Source organism: Theropithecus gelada, chromosome 1 (assembly GCF_003255815.1).
Source record: "Theropithecus gelada isolate Dixy chromosome 1, Tgel_1.0, whole genome shotgun sequence".
Lineage (NCBI taxonomy): Eukaryota > Metazoa > Chordata > Mammalia > Primates > Cercopithecidae > Theropithecus > Theropithecus gelada.
In genome coordinates this window covers 211,082,433-211,096,192 of record NC_037668.1, presented here as the reverse complement: position 1 = coordinate 211,096,192, position 13,760 = coordinate 211,082,433, and the positions used below count along the sequence as shown (strand labels likewise).

Sequence of the window (13,760 nt, the reverse complement as noted above, 5' to 3'; positions counted from 1 at the left end):
TTACATGTAATATAATTGTCAGTCACACAAATACTTCTATTCTGGGAACTATTAGAAACAAAACTTCCAGTCCATGACTGTGTAAAGATAATCACAGTTTGTAATCGTTGACCTTGGTACATTGTTTCTATTTCTTCATGTGAAAAAAAAATCATTTATTGGGTGTTTATACTTACAAGGCACACGTTCCATGTATGTCCTATTCTGGAAGAGGCATCTGTAGTAACTCAGTTCGCTCTCACTATTTTCTGTACACAGAATCTAGAACGTGGTTACTCATCATATATCAAGAGAGTGAACAAATGCAATTACCACCAGCTTACGAAGTATTTAATTTTGCTGGTTTAGCTGCTGTTTCTTCTGTGGTCTCTGGTGTTATTTAACTTTCATTTACCTCTATCTTTGCACTGTCCAATCTGATTCATTGTTGTGTGAGATTTGGGGTTTTTTTGTTGTTGTTTGTTTTGTTTTGTTTTTTTTTGAGACAGCATCTTGCTCTGTCATCCAGGTTACAGTGTGGTGGCACAAGCACAGCTCACTGCAGTCTTGATCTCCCAGGCTTAAGCAATCCCACCACCTCAGCCTCTGAAGTAGCTGGGTCTATAGGTATGCTGGCTATAGCTATTAGCCACCATGTCCAGCTAATTGTTTTTTTTATTTTTTGTAGAGACAGTTTCACCATGTTGCCCAAGCTGGTCTCAAACTCCTGGGCTCAAGTGATCCTCCCACCTCAGACTCCCAAAGTGCTTAGATTACAGGCGTGGGCCACAGAACCTGGCCTACTTTTCTCTTTTGTCAGATATTGCAAGGCTTTCAATATGTTCTTCTTGTCTCACATATGGCTCACATTTTCCAAGGCTATGGAAATCAGTGTGTGGCAATATTAGGCCCATTCTGTGTGCTCTTCCTGCGCTGCTCTTTGTACTTTTTTCAGTGGTCTAAGGACAGTTCTAAGGTTTCTGGTTCCAGCAAAGGACCCTTCTACAGTTCCACGTGGTCTTAAGAGTTAATGCTTCACCATGAAGTCGGGGGTCACATGTGGCCTGATCTCAGAAGCCACATGAAAGTAATCAGGTTGTACTACCAGTATTGACCTCATGCTCACTATCAGAATGTTCCATCTGGTCTGTGTAATCCTCAAGTTGTGTAGATCCTGCTGGTCTTTGCCTTTCTCTCACACTTCTGGGATTACTTGCAAAAAAAGTGTATCTTCTCAGAATGTGTGACTGCATCAATCACTAAAGAGGTTGTGTGAGCTGGGTGAGGTGGCTCACACCTGTAATCTCAACATTTTGGGAGGTTAAGCTGGGAGGATCACTTAAGTTCAGGAGTTCAAGGCCAGCCTGGGCAATATACCAAGAACCCATCTTTACCAAAAAAAAAAAAAAAAATTTAATTAGCCAGGCATGGTGGCTTGTGCCTGTGGTCCTGGCTACTCAGGAGGCAGGAGGATCCCTTGAGACCCAGCACTGGAGGCTGCAGAGAGCTATGATCATACTACTGCACTCCAGCATGGGTAACAGAACTAGAATTAAGTGAGGAAAAAAAAAAAAGTTGTTATTTAACTCAATAAAAGGAAGACTTACTTAAGTCTTCAAATCAGAGACAAAACACAAGATTTTGTATGCGTGCATATTATTTGTATTGCCTTCTGTAAATAGATTCTATAAGTTTTATCTGATTCATGAAGACACCATGACTAGGGATGACCATGTAATTTCTCATCTAGACAGGGACACTCTGGACAAAAGGGGGAACTAACAGTGATTAAGCTGTGACCACAGGTATTAACCTGGACTGTGCCAGGCAAATAAGGATGGAGGATTACCGAATCCAAAAGGTTATTTTTTGACTTTTTCTTTCAAAAATATGCCTTTTCTCCCAACATAGAGAGGCAAATTCAAAAACAGCTGTACTTAACAGACAAGAAAGCTCTACCATATGTTCAAAACTGTTAACTACAGTAGCAGAAACAGAATTTTTGGTACTTTTCAGTCCCTTAATTTTTGGTCTGTAAATTCTATCTCATCGTCCCTCTAGTCAGCAAATATTTCCTGACTATCTAGTATATAACATGCATTGTCTTGGATATTAGTGGTATAGAAAGTGAATACCACAGACCCTCCAGTCAGCAAATATTTCCTGAATATCTAGTACATAACATGCATTGTCTTGGATGTTAACTGTATAGCAAGTGAATACCACAGACCCAGGGGCCTGCACTCCTGAGATTTACACTCTAATGGGGATATGAAGGCAATAAACAGACCAGGATTACATAGTCTTCAGAAGGTGTTGAGTGCTTTGAAGAAAACACACACACACACACATACACACACACACAATACAGGAAGAAGTGTTAGTTGTTGTTTTTGCTTTTGTGTTTGTTTTTTGGGAAGGATATTGCACCATTGCACTCCAGACTGGGTGACAGAATGAGACTCTATCTCAAAAAAAGAAAAAACATTGAGAATGGCTGACTCAAAAGGTTCCACATATCTTTAAGTCACTCATAAATTGCAGAATGGTTTATTACAATTGAATCAGAAATGCACCATGTCATTTATTTGCTATCATATGTTTACAAATGAAAATTTTTTCTATTATAAACACACACAAATAGCTGAGGAAGATGTCCAAATTGAATGAGACTAATCAAATAAAATAATCTATACATTCAAGATTCATAATCTAAAACAGTGCCTAACTACGCCACTGTGATTAAATTACATGCTGCTTAAATTGACCTCCTTATTGAGTTTGATGACAGAGTCTGGAAACCACGTCATTCAAATACTTAGAAATATGGAATATCCTTGGCTTCTGAGTAGAAGGTTGTCTTTCTAGACACAGAAAGACAGTAAAACTGAAAGAGGCATCTTTCAACCACAGACAAGTTTCCACATTCACATAAGTGAAGATGGATAATTGTTACTCAGTGAATATTTTTAGCTATGAGCCCTTCAGGAGATTATAATCACATTCACCTTTACATCACTGCATCAGTTTTGCAGACAAAGGGTAGGTACATATTTATATACAGAGGCTTTGGACAAGATGCTGACTAAATATCACATTAATGAGTAAATTTGTGAATTTATTGGCATTATAATCTAATTATGGAAGTATTATTTATGCTTTACCAGAGATGTTCCTGAATAGGAAGGTAAACAGAACACAGTCCCTTAAAATAATGTCAAGTTAGACTAGATATTTGAGAATGGAAGTTTCAGATATAAATAGCTAGTAGCATCATACTGTCTACAATATAAACACACACTAATCCATTCAGCATTTCACAGCTATGAGGACGTACAACGGGAGAGTGTTGGGTAGGTAATTAGATCTCTCCTCTGTTCTCTGATTGAACTATTTACTATGAAAGTAGGTTCATACCACATTCTATTTATCTACTCTCTTTATTATTAGATTGCTAAGAGTCTCAAGAGCAAGGAGGCATTGTTATTCATCCCTGTCCCCCTAGCTCCAGAATGCACAAAAGTCACTCAATCTCTGTTTGTGGAATGAACACCGTATGAATGAGACAGGTGGAGAATGGACATGCGCTTTCTATTTCGTGGCCATGGAGACACCTGAGCACAGAGTTGGATTTGTTTTCCTAGGCAAAGATTTCACTTGTTGGTCCCGGTTTGGCTTAAGAACATGGGGAGTCCCAAATATAAACATTTCCAGTGAAAGCATACAGATGCTAACTATGTATCTGCTCTATGATGTAGCAGACCATGTTAGAAATTATCTGACCTTCATTTTCACATACAATTCTCTTCCTTCTCCCAATAAAAGAACCTAGTTCTTAGAAGTATCCTTCCCTCTTGTCATCCCCATGGTCAGAGCCAGTTGTGCTGGCCCCATTTTCTCTTGTGAGTAAATAAATTAGCTATGGGTGTGTGCCCATGGGCATGAGGGAAATTCTGCCAGGGAGTTCCTGGGGAAAGTGTCTTGCTTTTAGAAATAAAGAAAGTCAGCTCCTCTTTGTGCCTACAGATGATGTTGACTTTGGATATCATCCCTGAAATTCCTACAAAGTATCTTGTAGTCATGTGGGAAGCTAGTCTGTGAACCAAGCAAACACAGAACAGACCAAAGAGAACTACAGAAATCTGAGCCAGAGCTTGGAATCAACTAAATCTGAATCTTCTCTTCCTCTGGACATTTTGTGTCCTTATTTTTGAAAACCATATATAATTAAATGGTAAAAGATGACAAGACAGTATATGATTCCATTTATATAATATTTTTATGCATAACATTATATATGGTTATATACCAATCTTTTAGCTGTGGTTATCTTAGGGGAGAATGAGGATTATGAAGAGGGTATTTTTATTTCATACTCATATATTACTGTTATAAAAATAAAACATTGTAATGATTTAGAATTTAAGTATATTTGCATATTGTATGCTTAGTAGACACTAATTACTTTTAATAATAGCATTAATTAAAAATAACTAAACAAATGAGGATATATATAAATGCAATTTGTTGAGTTTTTATCATATTCCAGGCAGGCATCTTCCTGAAACACAAATAAATCATAATGAGTGTGGTATTATGTTTCTTTGTTAATAGGAGCCTGTGCAGCCTTTGGCTATAGTCTCTTCAGTGACAGATATCTCTACATTTACGCTATTTAAAGTATGGTCACAGTTTTACATCCTAGTTCCGTATTTTAATGGAGTTTAATTCTGTATTTTACTGGAGACTTATACAGAGCATATTTGAAAATGGACGAACAATGTCAAGTGTTACACCTCATTTTTTTCCAGTGAGTCATTAGCCCAGCCATTTGAGAAATCTACTTTTAATAATATACAGAACACAATTTATATCATATGAACCACAAAATTCATCAACTCTTCCTTTTTCCTCCACATTACCCGAATGTGCTTTAATGGAAAGAAATCATCAACATAAAACTCAACTAGAGTGGACACAACATTAACTCTTTTCATTTTGATCCTTGATCTATCTGCCCTAGAGCTTGAACAAAGAAGGCTTTACAATGTAGTGCCTCTGAGCAGATACCAAAAGACCAGAAGAATGAGGATATAAAAGAAATATTAAGATCTACTGTTGGAACTGTGACCACATTTTAAATACTGTTATCTCCCACAGAAGAGACTATAGCCAAAGACTGAACAGGCTCCTATTCACAAAGAAAAATAATACCACACTCACTATTTTGTACTCGTGTTTCAGGAAGATGCCTATCTGGAATACGACAGGAACTCAACAAATTGCATTTATACATATTCTCATTTTTTAAGTTATTTTTCATTAATGTTATTGTTAAAAGTAATTAATATCTACTATGCATGCAATATGAAAATATACTTAAATTTAAATTCTAAATCATATGATTAACTACTGAAAACTCAGAAAACCTTCAGAGAATGAAGCTCGTTAAATGCATAATGTATGTGAATCTATGAATTGGCATGTTGTACATAAGATAGATTGAAATTCCTATTGATTGGTTTGCAAGAAAATCAGGCTCCTGTCAAATCAAAAAGTATACTTTTCAGTCATTTTTCAGCTAGATTGCTCTCACTTTCATTTGATCTTTCAATAACATCTTACTCAAGCTCAGCACATCCATCCACATCCTAATCCCTGGGACTTGTGAAGATGTGACATGGTAGGTCACTGCTGGCTTTGAGGGTGGAGGATGGGTCACAAGCCAAGAATGAAGGCTAGAAAAGGCAAGGAGACAGATAATTCCCTAGAGTCCCTGGAAGCAATGTAGTGCTGCCAACACCCTGATTTTAGCCCACAGAGACTGATTTTTAGACTTGTGACCTCTAACACTAGAAGATAATAAATGTATGTTGTTTTAAGCCATCAACTTGGCGGTATCTTGTAACAGCAGCTATAGAGCAACTATAGCTAGGGCCTTCAGGTAATTGAAGGTTTTACTGTTGTGGGTGTTCATTGTTTTGTTTTTGTATTTTGTCCAGAGATTATAGTTGTTTTTTTCAGAAGGATCAGATCTGGTAGGAGCTTACTCAGGCATATTCAATGCAGAGACCATCACAATGATGACAGCATACCCATAGTGCTTCTTGCATGCCGGGATTGTTCTACACATTTTATTGTATTATTTAATTCTCACAACAAAGGGAGATGCTAGTATTTTTCCCACATTATAAATGAGAAAATTGAGGCACAGAAAGGTTAAGTAATTATGTTACTAGGAAATGAACTCAGGGAGTTTGCACTATAATCTATGAGCTTTAACCACCATGAGATAATACACAGATCTTCTTCCTCTTTTGCTCTTGCATTTATATAAAATGATCTTAGGTGCAATTACCTGTGTGAAATTGGAGCTTCAATGTTTGATAAATGTACTTTTAAAATGTAATTTATGGGGCTTCAGTGTTTCAAAAATGTATATTTTTTAATTTATATAGCAGTAAATTTAGTCAGTTGCTTCCCAATGCATTTTTTTTTTTTTAATTGAGATGGAGACTTGCTCTGTTGCCCAGGCTGGAGTGCAGTGGCACGACCTGGGCTCACTGCAAACTCCACCTCCCAGGTTCAAGCGATTCTTGTGCCTCAGCCTCCCAAGTAGCTGGGATTATAGGCACGTGTCACCACGCCTGGTTAATTTTTTGTGGTTTTAGTAGAGACGGGGTTTCATCATGTTGGCCAGGCTAGTCACAAACTCCTGACCTCAAGTGATCCACATGCCTCAGCCTCCCAAAGTGCTGGGCTGACAGGTGTGAGCCACTGTGCCCAGTCCCATGCATTTTTTAATGTTCTTAGAGTACATGTCTTAAAGAGACAGGGGTTTTATAAAAAGAATGACACAAGTGTTGTGTTTTATTTATTTATTTATTTATTTATTTATTTTGAGATGGAGTTCCACTTTGTTGCCCAGACCTCAGGTGATCCACCCACCTCAGCCTCCCAAAGTGCTGGGATTACAGGTGTCAGCCACTGCTCCTGGCCAACACAAGTGTTTTACTCCTCCACATTCTACAGCTCCATTTTTCATAAAAGCTGGACATGTCTGAGTCTGATCTATACCTCTGTTAATAATTAAGTCATTGTAATATTTTGTACTTTGAAGACAGTATGTAATTTGGAAAGAGGAAACATCATTACAGTTTCTTATAAAACAAGGCATTTTACTAAACTGAAACATAAAAATCATTTTAAGAATATCTCTGGACATGTTTTGGATTGTCTTTCTGACAAGTATTATTTTCTATTAAATTTTTTTTCTTTTTTTTTGAGACGGAGTCTTGCTCTGTCGCCCAGGCTGCAGTGCAATGGTACCATCTCGGCTCACTGCAAGCTCCGCCTCCCGGGTTCACGTCATTCTCCTGCCTCAGCCTCCCGAGTAGCTGGGACTACAGGCGCCCGCCACTATGCCCAGCTAATTTTTTGTACTTTTCAGTAGAGATGGGGTTTCACCGTGTTAACCAGGATGGTCTCGATCTCCTGACCTTGTGCTCCGCTACCTCGGCCACCCAAAGTGCTGGGATTACAGGTGTGAGCCACCGTGCCCGGCCTATTTTCTATTAAAATTTTAAGGAATTGCCTACTGAGCTCAAATTGTTCCTTGGAAAAAATTTTGAAACGATTTTTCTATTAATAGTTTTAATATTACTTCTAATTGTTTTGGAAATGATTCTAAAAAGTGCCATGAAAATTTAAAGGAATAATAAGTTCCACATACATGTGGAACTTCTTCATGCTAACATGATAATTATATACACTTCTATAACATACATGAAATTATACTGTAATTGTTTTTCTCTCCCTGCAGTTGTAAACTCATTGATGACCAAATGCACACTTAAATTTCTATACATAGAGCCTTTATAAGATATAATTTATCTTATAAATGTTGAAAAACTTAACACTAAATGATTAGAATTGGATTTAATATTCAGTTCAATATTATTTGCTCATCACAATATTTATAACATTACATTGTGAATTTTATAGATATTCAAAGTATCATTCACAACTGACATAGTGGCAAACTACCAGTACCCATGCTCACGAGGAATATATAGCAAATGAATGAATGATCCAAATCATAATCACTTAAATCATAAATGTTAATCTATTTCTCCATCAAAGAGCAGGATGTAAGGAGAAAAGAATGGTTAACTTTTTCTCTAGTTCAATCTACAATATTCTAATAATAAAGGGACCTAGTCAAGTGGCCATAAGCTAGAGTTGAAAAGGACAGGGTCCTACAATTCCCCCAGAAACAATTAAACTGAAAGGCAGAAAGGATACTCAATGTGTATTTTAAAATATGACGTCCTAAACAGAACATACAAGCCATATATTGGACTCATGGCATTAAACCAAAGCCATGCCTTTTCAACAGATGGTAATTATTATAAATACTACTTGAAGAAGAATTTTCAGTAAATTTCCTGGACTCCAAAACCAAAGCCCTTTCTACTATACTATGTCACCTCTAACTTGGTATCTGTGCTCATATGAGATGAAATCCTTAAATTAAATTAGGCATTACAAATAAAATTGTATGACAGAAAAGTGTCTATCATAATTCTGTGAATTAGATAAAAGGAACAGCCAAAAGCACAATATCACCTAAATTATGAAACTTTATTAACTACAAAACACATGGAAATAAGCAAATGCTATCATCAACTCTCTATTCTAACACTGTCGTGGCATCATTAAATTGGCAAACTACATGTGCCAGAATTGGTTAGGATACTGGGGTCGAGGGGAGGAAGTGGGGATTTTGGACTGGCTATGTCCCAGAGAAGGAAGAAAGCCATCAAGGCCAGAGAAAAGGCAGTCAGGAATTAGCAACAGTCCAACCCAGGGAGTTTAAAAGTACACAAAAAAGAATAAGTAAAACAATAACAACATGTACCACCATTTAATCATTACTAAGCCTTGATGATAAAGTTATCCTTCCCAAAGCCACAGAGCTAACTATGGCAGAACTGGTATTCTCAAGCAGTTCTCTATGACAACAAAGCCCGTTTTTAACCCTAAGCATACGCAAAACAGATCTGGAGAGCAAGAAGAGCAATACAGAGCTAGACTTGCAATCGACATTATCCAGAACCACAGTAAACCCAGTGGGGGAAACAGGAAGAACAGCAGAAGCAAGAATGTGCATAGGCAGATGCCCAGAGAAAACAGGGCCGAAGAGACAGGTGCTGCTCAACAGACACCTTCTCCTTCTCATTGCCTGTGTACTGCCTCCATCCTCAAGATCTGAAAGGTTCTGTGGGCAGCTACTGACATAAACAGGTCTTGGCCTATTTACCATTGACATGATTTTAATAAGAATAAAAGCTAAATGATAGTCAATGTAATTATATAGATATTGGATCTAGGTCTCTCTTTTAATATATATGTATGTACTTTTTTTAATTAAACAGACATTTTAAGAAAATCCACTTAGATGAAATCCTTCAGAATGATTTTGATGCCACAAAAATATGAGTTATTTTACTAATAGTCACAATAAGCAACTTTTTAGGGAACCAAAACTTCGTAGATTAGGTAATATTTTCTCCCATTTCATCTTACACACCTCTTCTTCTGTTATCATGTTCATGATTTACTTTGTCACAAATGACATTGGGAGTTTTCTGCTAAGTTTCCTTAACCATTTTATGAAAACCACGTATTTATTCGTGATCCAAGAATACTAGCAAAATTGTCCTTAACCACAGAAAACAAAGCCATGATACTAAATGGAAAATTTTTCCTTATCATCAAGTGTGTTTGTATTGCTATGTGCATATGATAACATTTTAGACATGAAACAGTATAAGTATTATTTACTGAATTACATAAGAAATTAAAGAATTATTAAATAAAAAAGAACAAGGCTTTGTAAAGAAAGTTGACTCTGAAAGAGTTGGGAATCAGGGAACACAAGGTTCTTTTTGATTCACTGTTCATCTGAAAGGAAAGAAATGATTTCATGAAAATTCGCATTACCTTCCTGGCACACTTCATCCTAGAAAAAGCGGCTCTTCGTTTAAGCAAACTGCATATGATTTATTGACCTGGAGACAGTAATTTGACTGATAACAGGATTCCCCATTAGAGTTCCATAATAAGCATAAAGGAGACATCATCAGGCACTAGAAAAGATGATATTTGGAGTACAGAAGACTTGTTTCCTACAAGTGCCAGCAGCATCCATTGGCCACATATCCATGGATCACATATCATCAGACATGATATTTAGCTGGTGTGCACTCGTATGAATAAAATGGTTAAGTGGAGAATATCTATCCTTCTTGGTAAACAGTTGCTGCCCCAAGTCCCCACAGTGCTCCCTAACCCTGACCACCCCAGGGATCCTCCAGGATACCCCCCCCCCCATTGCTCAGGCTACCTCCAAATCCATCAATACAATAGAACCCTTCCTCCAACGCTGTGGCTGGGGCTGTGCTAGTTAACTGGCATCACCTGTGGCAAGCTAGGCATGAATATCATTTCTGGGTGTAATCAAAAATACTCAGCAGTATGACAGAAACTTTCATCTTTCCCTAACATACAGTAACCTGTTGAGCTATTTGACACTGATTTCTTTCTAAAAGTTACTAGTAACCAGAAATAGGTTTCAGCTTCATGCAAAGTGTTTCTTCCTTGTAGCAGTTTTTTCTCAAATTAAACTTCCTAATTCATGTCTTTTTTTATTTTTTATTTATTTTTTATTTTTTTTATGAGACAGAGTCTCACTCTGTCGCCCAGGCTGGAGTGCAGTGGCGCTATCTCGGCTCACTGCAAGCTCCGCCTCCTGGTTCAAGTGATTCTCCCGCCTCAGCTTCCCGAGTACCTGGGACTACAGGCACCTGCCACCGCGCCTGGCTAATTTTTTGTATTTTTAGTAGAGACTGGGTTTCACCATGTTAGCCAGGAGGGTCTCGATCTCCTGACCTCGTGATCCGCCCGCCTCCACCTCCCAAAGTTCTGGGATTACAGGCGTGAGCCACAGCGCCCGGCCCCTAATTCGTGTCTTATGGTAACTATACTGTGCTTTATAAAATAGTGTTCAACATATCACACAAATTACTACTTTATCTGTGATAGAGACATTCTAGAGAGTGAACAATTCAAAACTAAATTCAGCTAAATAAAAATATTTGAAGAGATCCAGAAATTCTAACTAATAAATGTCTTGAAAACATAAATCCTAGAAGCTGGGTACAGTGGGATGCACCTGTAATCCTAGATATTCCAGAGACTGAGGCAGGAGGATTGCTTGAGCTCAGGAGCCCAAGACCAACCTGGGCAATACAGCAAGACCCCATCTCAAGAAAAACCATAAATCCTAAAACAGTATTTCAAATTACTTCCTCTATTCCAAGAAACTTTAGAGTTTGCCTAGCCCAACGTCATGATTTGAAGAAGACAAAAGATCTTCTCAAAGTTGTTAAATTTAAAAAACACAACTTAGCAATATAAAAATTAAATTTATGGCATGTTAGTTCTAAGTTGTTATCTATAAAGACAGATGAAATGGCAAGATGCATTTTTCTAAATGCTAATGCCAAATAAAAACGATCTTTCTTTATAAAGGCTCATTTGCATATCAAAGTTGATATGACTCAGGGATGTTTAAAAATCAGGAGGGGTTATTTCAGGTAGAAATGAAACTAAATTGAGAAATGTTTTCTTTCATAATTTAAGTGTACCTGAAAAGGTTTACATGAAAGAATAAAAATTTTTAAAAGAAACTTTATATATTTTAATAATTTCAAACTTTGCTATAAGCAAAAATTGAACCCGAAAAACTAAAATACCAAGCTTTTGTAAAATAAGCTTTTAGTCTAATTCCAAATAAAAATCACTAAAGTTTCTCTTCCCCACATAATAGTATACTGCTAAAATTTAATTTAGAACTAATGCACAAATCAAGTAAAGTCCTAAGCTGCATGACACTAAAATTTTAAAAACTACAAGGTTGATGAAAATAATAACTGATGACTCATTTCTATGGATAATCATTTATGTATTACCATTTTTTAATCTTTTTACTCATCCAGACCAGAGTAATGATTAACAACAGCAACATATAGATCAATAATGGCAAAATAAAATTTTCAGTTTTATCTCTGGAAATACTATACTTTATTAAACCATGCACTGCAGTAATTACAATACCAAAAAATAAAAATTAAAAAAACCTGGAAACAAAAATTTGACCATTAATCCTCCTGCTTAATTCTAAACTGTAATAAATTGGTCAAGACTGGGTAACAGCCCAGATATCCGTCACAGCAAGTCTCATTGAAAATAAAATAACCAAATAGGCTTTGAAAGAAAAATACTTGCATTAGGAAACCACATAACAATTTCAGGGCCGGGCGCGGTGGCTCACACCTGTAATCCCAGCACTTTGGGAGGCCGAGGTAGGTGGATCACGAGGTCAGGAGATCAAGACCATCCTGGCTAACACGGTGAAACCCTGTCTCTACTAAAAATACAAAAAATTAGCCGGGTGTGGTGGCGGGCACCTGTAGTCCCAGCTACTCGGGAGGCTGAGCAGGAGAATGGCATGAACCCAGGAGGCAGAGCTTGCAGTGAGCCAAGATTGCACCACTGCACTCCAGCCTGGGCAAGAGAGCAAGACTCCATCTCAGAAAAGAAAAAAAAAAAATCAATTTTCAGAGGAAAAGGATTAGCTGTTTTTAAAATTACAATAGACTAAAGCCATATCACCAAAATTTGGTTACTTAAAATATATAACAGTGCCATGAAATTTTACTTTCCATGAAAAAGCTCAGAACATAGTCACATAGTGAGAGACATTTAAAAATGAAATAAAGGTTAATGCCAAATAGCCATGCATAAAGCGATGAGTTAAAATAATAACAATAACAGCTCTGAAAATGCAAGAAAACATAGAAATGCTCAAAGAAAGGTTGGTTTTAAACCACAGACATAAGCACGAGGTCTAGTGACACAGATCACATGAAGCTTGGATTTTTTTTTTTTTTTTTTTTTAGTTTTCAAGACACCACAAATATGCTGGATAAAGCAGAAAGTCAATCCTAAGGAAATTCCAACTGACAGGCATCGACTTATTTCAGCAAAAAGAAACTCTCTGACACCTGTGAAAGAAATTGTTGGTATCGTAGCTGAGCTCATTAAAATACTACAAGTCTACATAAATTGGGTACTTGCCCCTTCTGATTTCTCCACGGTGTTAGCCAGCATCTCCTGCAGGGCCCGGACAGAGAGGGACTGCTCCAGCACAAAGGTGCAGATGGAGAGGTCTGGGGGCACATTCTGCACAGAAAGAGGAAGAGCCGTCAGCAGTGTCATCTTCATCAAGCATCCAGACCCAGCTTACCTTAGGAGGCTCCAGTGTCTTTCATAGAAAGAGTATTTGTCAACTTTCTACTGCAAGTTCCCCAGTCATCAAGAAACACTGTCATTACTCCTCACGTTTAATACATTTTAAAAACCACAGATAGCGGCCAGGCACGGTGGCTCACGCCTGTAATCCCAGCACTCTGGGAGGCCGAGGTGGGTGGATCACCTGACGTCAGGAGTTCGAGATCAGCCTGACCAACACGGTGAAACTCCATCTCTACTAAAAATACAAAAATTAGCTGGACGCAGTGGCACAAGCCTGTAATCCCAGCTACTCAGGAGGCTGAGGCTGGAGAACAGTTTGAACCCAGGAGGCAGAGGTTGCAGTGAGCCGAGATCACACCACTGCCCCCCAGACCTGGCGACAGAGCGAGACTCCGTCTCAA

General features: G+C 37.7%; 1 protein-coding gene across 1 annotated transcript in view; it reads right to left on the bottom strand.

Annotated features, from left to right (window-relative positions):
• The window catches only part of RYR2 (ryanodine receptor 2), a 634,673-nt gene that overhangs the window by 485,064 nt on the left and 135,849 nt on the right, over positions 1–13,760 (bottom strand). The window contains exon 4 of the mRNA XM_025401874.1: positions 13,183–13,287. Within this exon, the coding sequence (XP_025257659.1) occupies positions 13,183–13,287 (105 nt within the window). The remainder of the gene's footprint in view (positions 1–13,182; positions 13,288–13,760) is intronic.